The sequence below is a fragment of the Acromyrmex echinatior genome, chromosome 2, assembly GCF_024713525.1.
Source record: "Acromyrmex echinatior isolate Ae372 chromosome 2, ASM2471352v2, whole genome shotgun sequence".
NCBI lineage: Eukaryota > Metazoa > Arthropoda > Insecta > Hymenoptera > Formicidae > Acromyrmex > Acromyrmex echinatior.
The window spans coordinates 8,383,191-8,395,814 of record NC_141853.1 but is presented as its reverse complement, the minus strand read 5'-3'; the positions used below and the strand labels follow the sequence as shown (position 1 = coordinate 8,395,814).

At 40.5% G+C, this 12,624-nt stretch overlaps 2 protein-coding genes across 2 annotated transcripts; one reads left to right on the top strand and one right to left on the bottom strand.

Annotated features, from left to right (window-relative positions):
• On the top strand, window positions 1-8,716 carry LOC105154255 (uncharacterized). The gene is made up of 8 exons (XM_011069631.2): window positions 1-279; window positions 807-1,003; window positions 1,101-1,292; window positions 1,370-1,615; window positions 1,715-1,768; window positions 1,876-8,099; window positions 8,189-8,308; window positions 8,389-8,716. The coding sequence occupies exons 1-8, from the start codon at window positions 260-262 to the stop codon at window positions 8,500-8,502; spliced, it is 7,167 nt and encodes a 2,388-aa protein (XP_011067933.2). The 5' UTR covers window positions 1-259; the 3' UTR covers window positions 8,503-8,716.
• LOC105154254 (uncharacterized) lies at window positions 8,655-11,931 on the bottom strand. Its single transcript, XM_011069630.2, has 7 exons — window positions 11,826-11,931; window positions 11,553-11,738; window positions 11,449-11,479; window positions 11,162-11,333; window positions 10,929-11,015; window positions 10,806-10,833; window positions 8,655-10,481 (listed from the first exon to the last, which is right to left on the bottom strand). The coding sequence occupies exons 2-7, from the start codon at window positions 11,629-11,631 to the stop codon at window positions 8,986-8,988; spliced, it is 1,893 nt and encodes a 630-aa protein (XP_011067932.1). The 5' UTR covers window positions 11,632-11,738; window positions 11,826-11,931; the 3' UTR covers window positions 8,655-8,985.
• Window positions 11,932-12,624: the final 693 nt, after the last annotated feature.

Below are 12,624 nucleotides of genomic sequence, written 5' to 3'. Positions count from 1 at the left end.
CTGAGCTTCCGCCGATAAACCAGATTCCTGTTGCGAAATAGCGCGACGAACCCAAATCGGAAGCTTGCATTCTCCGCTCATTCCATCTCCCGCTGCACGACACACAGCTGTAGCACTGTGTTTTGTATTTCGCTTAGTGGAACGAAAATGTCAGAATTACGAAGGCAATTCTCGCGATCGCGTAATGTCGGTGACAAGTGACGCACTGGCGCTTCTCGCGACACGCTATCTTTACAGAACGATGTCAAGCGGATAAATTATGCCACGAAAGGAGAACACGTGAGTCTTAAAAATTTTTCGATTCTGTAACCTGTCACACAGTTACCTTGTTATTCACGTCTATTCAATTTAAGTTTCTCTAAAGTTTCTTCTCTCATTTTAAAAACGTGGTGATGATTACGCGAGGAAACATTCTAGCTCAACTGTTCTATGATATTTTCCAGTAAGCGGCACACTAACAAAGCGATCGTTTCATTTTTTGTTTAACATTGGCAAACAACGAGGATGTAATGATTCACTGTATTACACTGACTGCGTTCCGTTATTCATTGCAAGTACTGAAAATATATAGGATACATAATGTGAACTATAAGCTTTTAATACTTGCAGTGAATAACGAAATGTAATCACTATGGGTGCTTTTCATTTCATACACAAGTGTCATTCAATCTTTGTTACTCTCCGAATGTCAACAAGGATAGAACAACGCTTGTGTCGATTTATGTCGACTTGTGTCATCAAAGTGGAAAGTACCTTATATCATCTATGCCTTTCTATTTTTTCTCTACCTGCAAATCTCGTTGCAGCAAAGCAAAAACATGGGAGCGAGATCGAAGAAAACGTATGAACGCATACTTCAAGACATTGGCGGATCTTCTGCCACCGCATCAGGAAGGTCGCAAACGCAACAAGGTCGACATCCTGATCCATGCCTCAAAGTACATAAAAGACCTCCATAGTCGTACCGATGAGTTATTCTCCACTCACGCTTCCGAGGCACACAGTATGTATTTTAAGATCCACCCAGTATATATATTAGGAAAAGAAAATTTCAGTTTTTAAATCTATCCAGTAGCTATGTATTGTTTTGATTTTTCCAGAAGAAGAATTAGCACGTTTGAAGAAACTGGTAATACAGCTGACGTCTCGCACTCAGTTATTATCCACTCTTCTCAAAGAGGCAGGAATTTCTGTACCAGCTGAACCAGCTCTTGAAAAAATATCTCCCTTAAAATGGTCGAACAAAATTAACGTCGACGACGTAGATAAGTATTTTGATAAGATCGAAGAAAGTAAGTGCATTACATGTTGATGCAAAGTTAAAATTAAAAGTATTAAAGTTTTTTAATTATCTGATCATTTTTTGCAGAGAAAACTTTAGAGAAGAAAAAGAAGGAGAAATCCACGGAGAATAAAGTGCCTTCTAAGAGAAAATCTGCAACATCGTCGGCTCCGAAAAAGTTGTCCGAGGAAGCTGCCGTCGCTAAGAAAGTTTGTAATTTGATAGAAAATCAAGAAAATCGAGTAAACTGTGCCAATAGCAAAAACTATAATTCCGATAGTACAAGTAGCCTACCTGAAACTGGATCGAAAGAAGCGGAGCGTTGTCAAAATGGTATAAACAAATCTAGAATTGCTGTTATTTAATCAAATGATGTATATTTAAAGTCTTTGTCTTAATAAACATTTTTATCATTCTCGTGTTTTAATTTAGATTCTGCTAATGAAGCAACTGCGGATGCGACAACCACTAAGAAAAAGAAGACCGGTAAAATAATTAACACATTTTTTTAATATTAATATATCGTTTTTTATATTATTTTTTTATATTAATGTATGTATTTGACATTATTAATGTAAATCTGTTGTTTTCAGAGGACAAAAAAGTCGAATCTCAAAAGTCATTGAAGAAGAAACGCAAACGCAAGGATGAAAAAAATTCGACATTGCCATCTGTGGCCAATACCGTCACCAATTTAACTCCTAATGCTCTCATTTTATCTGGTGGAAAACTGATGCCCCTCGTAACTCCGATGACATCAAACATCATCGTGAATACGCAGCAGGCATCGACAAATCCGATAATCCTCGGTAACACCCAACAGAGTCAGATGATTGTGATGCAACCCTTGGCAAATCGTGTCCAGAATTCCGTCGTCTCAATATGCAATCATGCTCTAATTAACACTGTGCAGAAAGTCACGCTGAACACCGTACCGAATATTCGTGCGAATATGGTCGTCGATTCTCACAATTGGGCGTCAAATGTAAAGAATATAATCAATGCTACGAAGATCGGCGGGCACAAAGGTATCTTGCCGAAAGGTGAGGAAATCACAAAAACAACTATGGCTTATAAAGTGCCTATTCCAGCGATACATAAGGAGAAAATGGAGAAGCCTAAGGATAGCGCAAATAAGAAAGAATTAGAAGTGAAATCAAAGGGTAATAAAAATAACTCCAAGAGTCACAAAAGCGTCCAGAGTACGCTAGAAACACCTGAGGAGTTGAATATCGAGAAGAAATTACCGAAAGAACCTGCCAAGACTCAAGAGGATGCAACTCCGCGAAAAGGCACGCCTAAACGTAGTTTATCTGAATGTGATTCCGCGGATGAACCTGACGACAAGAAGCGGAAAGACACAAACGGCGAAGCGAAATCTGCCCAACCAGTTGTTTCAAAAGCAACAGATTTCACCGCCACTTGCAAATCTATCGTAGGTTTGAAGCACGTTATAGAGAAAATAGGGGAGGACATCTCAGAAGAGCATACGACTGTCGGCAATGAGAAGGAATCTGCCGCTGCGAAATCAAGTACAGTTACTCAAGTAGTAAACGAGAATCAAGAAGAAACGTCTACAACAAGCAAATTGATAGACATCGTAGACACAAATTGCTTTGATATGAACAAGAAAACAACCGAAGATGTTGTCGCACCACAGACTGTTCCCTCGGACAAATTTTCCAGTGAGTCGCCTGAGACAGATACATCTGATCGATCATCCAATGATTTCAACATGAGAGAAAGCATAACGGAAAAAAGTGGCGAAAATGTAGATCATTTGAATGTGAAATCGACCTTGACAGATGTTGAAGTGGCGGAGAAAGCTGTCGGTTCGGATGGACCGAAGAAAACGTGCAATCTGGGCACGCATTTTGATAGTCTTTTATGTGTAGCGACGGCCAAGGAGCAACAGCGAGTTAATGACGCGATGACCGGCGCGGAAAGCAACAAGATCATTCTAAATTTGGACACAAACACTACAACAACAATGAAATCTGACGCAAACATTGTCGATGTTACAACATCAGTATCGACATCGTCGTCATCGTCGTCGGTGTCGTCACCATTAACAGCCAACATAGTCAACGACGAGGCTAAATTGATAAAGACTTCGAAGGACGAAATATCGAAATCATTGCCATATACCACTGACAATACATTCGTACCGATCAGCAACAGAACGGACGGGCTACACTCAGATTTGTCTAATGATATATTTGCTTCTCTGCATGTTCCCTCCAATTCGCATAATCCGGAATCGATATCACCCACGGCAGCGTTCCTGATGGCTTTCCCGCTAGTGTCGTCCTTGAACGGCAAAACCGAGGTCCTGGAAGAGGAGATGAAAGATGACTTTAAATATCATAGTCAGACTCCGCCAATGCTGTTGCAGATTGGCACCATGGAACCGAACAGTTTCAAGATTAAGACTTCCTCGCCATCGCACGCGATTGCGGAGAAGCGACTAAAAACGTCCTGCGAGGAGAAGCAAATTACATCCGCGAATGTAAATGCAAACTCCGATGTAATCGTTCCTGTGGAATGTACGACGACAAAGTCTTTGCCGAAGGTTGTGAACGAAGAAACGTTGCGGGAACCATACAAGATAGTTCAGACCGTCCTTGCACCGAGCTTAGAGAAATCTGTGATGACTACCAACGCGTTTCCTTCTCATACCTCAGTCAATTTCTCTACTGTGGACTCCTCGTGTATCATAGGTAATTCTCCAAGTTTAGCGACGAATCAAAGTCGTCCGAGTCAATTGAGAACAACGAACAATGTTAACGTAATTACGTCTCAAGCGTCAGTAAACATCCAAGCATCAATAAACACCCCATCTACTAATAATAAAAGCAATATCACGGATTGTACATCGACGCAAGTAGCGACAAGCCGCAATCCTGACATAACGTATTCTGGAGCTCAGGACTTCTTGCCTAGTTACTCAACAATAGTGGGCAATAGTCTTGGCACAATGCAACATACCTCCAACTCGTCTATGTTCAAAAATGCTATCGCGACGACGCAAGAATCGAATCCCACAGTCGGTCCGCGCGTCGACAACAATGATTCTCAAAATCTGTTGAGCACTCGTCTTGAAAACACGACTGTGACCACAAACTCTTCGACCGCAGCTTTACGATCCTTGCAAACGGACTATTCGACTCAAACAAAAGATAAGGGCTCGCAGAGTTCATCACACGTAATTTATCCGTCGCACAATAAAGACACACTAATCGATTCTACTGGTATCGTTTCTGACCACCGTGTCGATTACTCTAATCAGATGGATCGAAGTCTTCCAGTGACGTCCCAGAGTATGCAGAACTACTCTTTGCCAACCAAAGATTCCTCCCTTCCGATTCTGTCTTCTCAAGACATGCAACATATGTACAGCCAGACCAAGGACAGTCATGTTCTCTTAGATTTGAATGGTTCTCAGCAGACATTTAATGTTCAGAAAAAACAGGAACATATTATCGCGAGCTCTCACAATGATTACGTTGGGAATCAAACGAAAGTAATGCAGAAGGACTCCATATCATATACAAGTGGGGATAACGAGACCACAAACGCTCCGTCGCGAAATCAAGAATACGTTACGAAGACTGCGAGTCAGAGTTCTTCGGAGAACACTTTCCAACGAAACTATTCCAAACTAAATAAAAGCACGGACACATTGAACAGTTCGAATCAGGTGAATCAAGAGGCGAAACTGAATGATGTGCTCGGATCTAAAGCTCAAGAACAACACAATCACATGCGTGATTCGGTCTATGTTCCAGCAAAGAAGCTGGATGTAGATCCGTTCGTTCAATCATATCAGTACGACGTTAAGGGAGCGATGAGTAATCCTAGCGAGCGGACGAACGTTCTGAATACAAATACCGACGGCACACACAATTATGTTTCATATCCTAGTAAGGATGACAAGAAGACGAACGTCGCTGTTTCAACTATCGCCATGGCCAACAATAATAATAAGACAGCAGCAGTGCAACAAGGTGCTGTTGCACGATACTCGCAACAGACCTCATCGTTCATCACTACATCCAACTACGAACAGAGTACAATGACAGAAAATCACACCAAGTCCACGACTACTGTCGCTCATAATTCATCCAATTTTAGTATCCTCTCGTGGACGACGTTCTCACCGGTCAGTGGTGGTAACAATAACAATTTGGTACACTATGATCAAGGACAACCACATTCGAACGATAATAATGAAGCAAAGACCATCTGCGAAAATTACAGCTATATACCATTGCACAAGGACAATTCGAGTTTTTCTAATCAAGTGTTAATTGGCGATAATTATCCGAATAGTTCAACCATGTCAACCGGGATCGACAAATCGCGACAAGGAAAGATCGAGTCGCAGAAACAATCTTTTGTTGATCCTTCAAAGACTAGAAATGATCCGTCGAAACAGAATCGAATGCAAAATCAGCAGAATGATTACAAGTTTCCCGATAGTGGTAAGAGCAAGAACAAGTATAACATGGATTCGGATTATATGCAGAACGAATTCAGTTCTGCCATGGAACAACAGCAGCATTCCCAGCAACACGGACAGAAGAATCATCAAAACCTGTCATCCAAGCAGGAAAAGACGATGTACACGTACGAACCACAAATTAACTTCGACCTGGCGGAAAGTAACGTGCAGATGAAATATCCGATCGAGGCTTACACCGGCGTGAATTTCAAATACGCGGAGAAAACGACGCAACAGCCAAGTCAGCACAAATATCAGGTTCTCACTCAAGGACAGATTTCTCTTCACGATAACGGTAGTTACAGCAGCGATGTAAAACACAGCCAGCAGCAACAACAATCACAACAATCTCACAGTAGCAATAACAACGGTAACAATAATAAGTCCAAAAGTAATCAACATCAGCAACATGCAATCAAAGCACCGGTCAATTGGATGATGACACCGGAGGTCAAGCACAACGCTAATATTACTGATATTATTCTACCACCGATTGGCAAAGAACTGGAGTTCTGCCCAAACAATCTGTTTACGCAAACACCTGCATACAATCAGGGCACTTCAAATCAGTTCTATAACAATTATGATGTTTCTGCTGCTCACAGCTTCCCAAATCTACCGGTTCTGCAAAGCGATCCGAAGAGGCCAGTGGAAACCTTCTATTCCGAGGAGCAGCCGTTTCCGTGGTCTCCGACGAAAAACAGCGTGCACAATAGCGTTGAGCATGCAATCGGCCAGTCATCGGTCAAGTGTATCGATCAACATATTGTACCGTCGAATTTGCAGAGTCTGGTAGGTGATCTCGATCTTAGTACTAATCTGGAGAAACAGAATTTCCTGTTCGGCGCTGCAACGTCATCGTCAAGAATTTCTGCAGAGCAGAGCAAGGATGCATCCATAAAAGAGAAAGAAGCGAATAACGTGTCGGGACGGGATCTACATGCGATACTAAACACTCAGAATGCACAGCATCCAGCTTCCACCTTCTTATCTGTGAGTCAATTAGTAGAACATGAAAAAGCAGAGAAGAGCCATCAACAGCAGAATCATCAACAGCATCAGCATCATCAACACCACCATCCGCATCAGCACCAGCATTCGCAACATCAGCAACAGCAACAACAGCAGGCTAGAAAACACCAGAGGAAGAGCAACGCAAGTCCCAGAACAACTAGCAAACGGCAAATGGACATTCGCAAGTCTACGACGACCAACGATAACAACAATCTGCATCAGCGACACGAGGAACAAAAATCATCTGGGCACGTGTTCACGGAACAGGGATACCAGCAATCGCAGCAGCAACAACAACCACAGCAAAAATATCAACAGAATAACGTCCATTGGAGAAGCAGAAACTGCAAAAGCAACTACACAGCGGAGGCGTTGATTGGCACCAGTATTCATGATACTAGCGGTCATCAAGATAAACACGCATCAATCAAGTTCACAACCAATTATCCTCAGAATAAATTCCAAAGTGGTTTGTCCGCGGATGCTACAGTAATGCCTATAAATTACTTTTCTAGCGCGCCACCACCGGATGACGGCACTGCGGCCGGTTACGGTCAATCGGTGGTCAATCAGAACTTCAACACATACACGTACTCATCCAATTCTGCCAACTCTATCTATCCTACCAGCAATTTCATCACCAGCATCTCCAACACGCCCAACAGCTACATGACCATGCCGCTGCATGAGAATGCTACCGATTATGTACAGGAAGCCAACAACTTTTTGTTGCCAAACGTAGCCGGAACGAGCAGCTCATCGAGCGCTAGTACTGCTAATACGTCCAGCGTGAACACGACTTCCACTACGACTGGGAATGTCAACGGGAACGGGAAGAATCATCAACATTACGGAAAGCATCCCAACTGCGACAAACGTTCGTACTCCACTGCCGCGAAGAAGGGCAAGCGAAAAGCTCTCGAAAGCGGTCCTATGCAAAACCTGGAGTTTCCGTTGTCTGGCATCAACTCTCCGTTGGAGGATTATCATCATTCGACAACGTTTCTGGCACCGCCACCGCCTCCACCCCCACCACCACACACCAATCCTCTTTACCAGAATCATCCGCAAACGAATGTCTATGCCAAGACTGTGAATGGTCTTCCACCGCCTCCGTCGTCGGCTATGGCGAGTGCTCAGGGTGTCGCAACCGTGGGAGCGACGAGTTTCTCTATGAACTCTAATATGGTCCGTGGAGGAATCGTCTCGAGCAATCCGATGGCCATGCCACATCATCCATCGGGAACCAGTCTCACCAATTTCAATCTAAGCACAATATTTCCTGAAATGAATGACAAGGTATCTGATCACGTTCTACAATAAATATTGTTGATAGAGTTTGTTCGATTTTCGTGTATTAACATAGAACTTTGTTGCCTTTCTTTCAGGTCACCGGATACAAATCCTCGAACGGTATACAACCCGGCCTATCGCAGACGTCCAATCAGTCTGCGACTTATGCGCAACGAAGTAATTATCCGTCGAACTCTCTGTGCCACTTGCCGCAGGTGTGTTTATAAACGTGTTTACGTAATACCAAATCCAATTACATGAGCCTAGGAATAGCGTGTATATATATTGTTTACAGGTTTCGGAAGGCACGCAATTCATTAATAGCGTACCACCACTTCCTGTACCTCCTGCTCCTCCTCCTGCTACCCCATCTCTTTCACACGGAGTAATCCATTATAAAAATCTATGAAGACGTTTCATAGTTTGTGATACAATCGATCATCGCTTGTATATATGTAAATATCATGTATCATTCATTAAATTAAAAAACGTTGATACAAAAGATGTTTGATTTATGTTGATGCGTTGATTAAATGTCGAATAATATAAAACAATGATCTGTTAAGTTATATGAGCTTAGTAATGACTTTATTTCATTGTATTAAAAAGAATCGTACATCGAATTGAGTTTTTGAATAAAATCCCTTTTGCCCACATCATTCACATTCAGGCATATAATTCACATCGGTGACTCTTTAATTGTTGAATTAACAAAGTTATTAATATCGAAATTAATAAGTCTTTAATTAGTTTTATAACTATAATTTCTATTAAAAACTTATTTAGGCATATTAGCCATATAAAGATTTAGATATTTACAGCAGAAATAGTACTTTTATCACAGTATACATTTAATACATGTCATTATAAGTTCATAGATGGTATAACCAAGTCATCTTATATCTTTAGTAGGAGGTTTGAGTGGTATTTTGCCGATGATAAATTTTTCAGCCAAGAACATATTCTTCTCATCATCCGTTAGTGCACCATCCACACTATAAACGCTATCGTCAATGATGTTAGTTATAGCGGTGTTAAATGGTGATTTTCCAAAAGGAGGAACATTGATGTTTAATTGATTTTGCGCAACGTTTCCGAACGGTGAAGCGCCTTGTTGTGGCCGTGGTGCAAATGGATTTGCGGGTGTAGTTGTTGTAACAGTTGTACTAGCAGGTGAACCGAACGGAGAGGAAGTATTGATACTGCCGAATGTCGATGCGGAGAACGGTGATGGATTTGGAATGGTTCCGTTGGAGGTTGCGAAGGTAGTTCCCGCATTCACAAATAACGAATTGGAAGAGGTTTCTGTGGTACCGAATGTATTATTTGTACTCGCAACGGCCACGCCGAATCCTGTTCCCGCAAATGGCGCCGAGCTCGTGTTTGTAGAATCAAATTGTTGCGAGCTAGTGGTGACGAACGGGCCGCTGATCGCGGCAGACGGCGCACCGAACGGTGTGTTGCTTGCCGACATGGTGTCGGTATTCTGTGCACCAAAGACATTAGGAGCGGATACAGTCGTTCCAAAGGTATTATTGCTGGGTTGTTGATTCAAATCAAAGGCTGGCGCCGTGGTAGCGACGGATGCACCAAAACCTGGTGTCGTCGCGGCAACAATAGGCGTACAAAAAGCTGGCGTAGTGGTAGCGGCAGCCGCACCAAAACCTGGCGTTGCAACAGCCGTGGATACGCCGAAGATACCGTTTGTAGGAGCGCTAAACGTTTGACCGCCGCCAAATAACGAGTTGCCAGTGGAATTATTGGCATAGTTGGTAGTTACTCCCGCGAAAACTGGCGCTCCGCCGAATGCATGCATTTGCGTTTTTGGCTGAGTGAATATTCCGCCGTTGAAGGAGCCGGATGATGACGTAGTCGAGACACCGAAAACCGGGTTTGTCTGTAATCCGGTGGACGAACCACCAAACAAATTGGAGGTGGTAGTTGTCGGTCCACCAAACAACGAAGTGCTCGCCTGCGAAGTCATCGGATTATTGAACAGCGAGGTGGTAGACGCGTTGCCAAGTTGGCCCGTCCCGCCAAATACATTGTTTTGGCCGAATACATTTTGAGGTGATCCGCCGAAAATCGGATTCGTCTGTTGCGTTCCAAATGCTGATGTGCTGTTCTGTACACCGCTGAATGCTGTCGACGTGCTCGTTGTTCCAAAAATGGAGCCAGCACCACTCGTCGTAGCACCAAATCCGCCGAGATTATTTCCGAAGGTCGCCGTATTGCCAAATGCTGTATTATTATTGGACTTTCCAAATATCGACGATGTATTGCTCGAGGAGACGAATCCACCAAATGGATTATTATTCTGCACGTTGTATGTTGTATTTCCGAACACGTTATTAGTCGACGTGTTATTAACTAAGCTCAGCTGAGAAGCTGCAAAGAAAATAATTTCTTCAGAAAATATGAAATATTTCCGAAATATATATATTTCATTACAAGATTTAAAATATTTCAGAATTTTTCATGAAACATTTCTGAAATATAAATATCAAGAAAATATATTAAAGTTTTTAAAATATTTTTCTTCTTATAATATTTGTACATTTCTAAAACATTATGAAATATTTTAATATGTAATATTTTAAAACGTTTTACAAATATTGACGAAACATTTCTGAAATATTTTATTGAAATAAAAAAAAATGATTTACATAAATATAGCCATACATGCTGTATGGCTATATGCATCTGACTTACCTTTTTGGCCACTTCCTAAAATTTTTTTCTGGAACACAATCATATCATTCATAAATATATTTGAGAGGCTTTAATCGATTAATCAAAATAATTACATGGAGAAACCCATGTCACTTGACATACCAGCAACGTCATTGTTTCCCGTGTAGGATTTTTCAACACCTCCCTTTTCGCCTTCATGTCTTGACACAATTGTTGAAAGTGTAGTTTCTAAAAACAATATGCAAAAATAGTCTATTATTTGATATATCAATAGACTCTCATGATTTATCTGGGCAACAGAAAAATTTTTCTTTCAGAGATCCTTTATCTTATAGCTCCGTATTGCTCAGACAACTCAACATAAACTTACTAACCGCTTGTTCAACTATGCCATTTTTCTGTGCATTATATATCTCCCATCGAACTTCCTCTGGAGATAAGTCCTCCATCCCTGGGATACAGGGGCGTTCTTTGAGTGGGGCAAAGCAAGACAGCAACCACTGGCCGCCTCTCTCAGCAAGAAGTACTTCCTTCGCCACCAGAATACTGATGTATATAAATGTAAAAAAGAAAAAAAGATCGATCTTAACTTAAGTATATAGACTTGTAAACATAAATAGGAACTCATAATATACATATACAAATTTATGCGAATACTTACATGATATCATCCTCGGTTTTAGTATTGCCCGCTTGGAAAGTCAAACAATGATATGTTACTTGCCAGTTGAATAGTGAAAATGTATATGTTAATGCATGTCTTACCGAAATGATTTATGTGTTCGAATTGACAATATTGACCGTAACGGCAATTGCCTTGTCGATAATATTTGCAAATAACCATTGTATACACCACAGAAACGCAGAAACAAGGGGAGTACTTTATTCCCGCGTTCCTTCGTGAACGTCGTTCCTCCTAGAACGTACACGACTCCGACCCTTCACCTCCCCCTTTTTATAAAATACAAATTCTAGTTTCGTTTCAAAAAATCATTTTCTTGTGCAGTAATTTTTGGTACGTATAGTTTTGTAACTTACGTTATTATTGTTTTCTTTCGCTCTCCTCCATTCACGTGTACGAAGAAACATTTGTAGCTCCATCGTAATTTTTGGGGAATCTCATAACAAAGTGCATGTTGGACTTTGTCGATAAAGTAGTTCGATTTCGATAGTCGGCAATCTGTTCAATATTATAACATAAATTAAAGAGATAATGTTATATCTTGTCGACGTTTTATTGAGAATTAAATAAAAAATATGTATTAAATTTTTTTCTTTTTTAAATAATAAACACATTGAAAATTTATTCGATGAATCAGCAGATAAATTATTCGCAAAGATATGAATCGTACATTATATCTTTTTCTCTTAATTTTAATTCTTTACAACCAAAAAAAGATAAAAAAATAAGTTAATTCACATACACATGTGTGCGTGCGCGTTACTTTTGAGAACATTAAGACTTCATCGAAACGTTGGTAACAAGTCATAGATCAGGACAGTCAATACATTGTTGATTGAATGAATTGTTATAATGTCGATTTTTTTGTTTAAATTTTATTTAATTTACTAAAAATTCGCAGAACTTTTTCTCCAGCTCAATATGTATATATAATATCCATTTTTTCTATCTCTATCAAAATTATCTTCCTTTATTGTTTATTTCTATCAATATATAGATAAATTTTAATCTCTTATATAATCCATTTCTACTATAGATATATAGATTACGCCTTTAATCTCGGTACAATTTATTGCTTTTTATTTTTTTCTAATTCTAAAGAATTATATGTTACTAAAGAGTAAATTAAACTAAAATTTTAAGCCAAGAAGAAAT

What these genes read in the sequence shown, in the direction of transcription:
- LOC105154254 (XM_011069630.2), bottom strand. Translation starts at nt 11,631, where the DNA reads ATGGTTATTTGCAAATATTATCGACAAGGCAATTGCCGTTACGGTCAA. An exon ending in AAAACCGAGGATGATATCAT is followed by an intron (nt 11,334 to 11,448) that starts GTAAGTATTCGC and finishes TATATACATCAG; the next exon opens with TATTCTGGTGGCGAAGGAAG. An exon ending in TTTAGGAAGTGGCCAAAAAG is followed by an intron (nt 10,482 to 10,805) that starts GTAAGTCAGATG and finishes TTTTCTTTGCAG; the next exon opens with CTTCTCAGCTGAGCTTAGTT.
- LOC105154255 (XM_011069631.2), top strand. Translation starts at nt 260, where the DNA reads ATGCCACGAAAGGAGAACAC. An exon ending in TCACGCTTCCGAGGCACACA is followed by an intron (nt 1,004 to 1,100) that starts GTATGTATTTTA and finishes TGATTTTTCCAG; the next exon opens with AAGAAGAATTAGCACGTTTG. An exon ending in AGCGGAGCGTTGTCAAAATG is followed by an intron (nt 1,616 to 1,714) that starts GTATAAACAAAT and finishes GTTTTAATTTAG; the next exon opens with ATTCTGCTAATGAAGCAACT.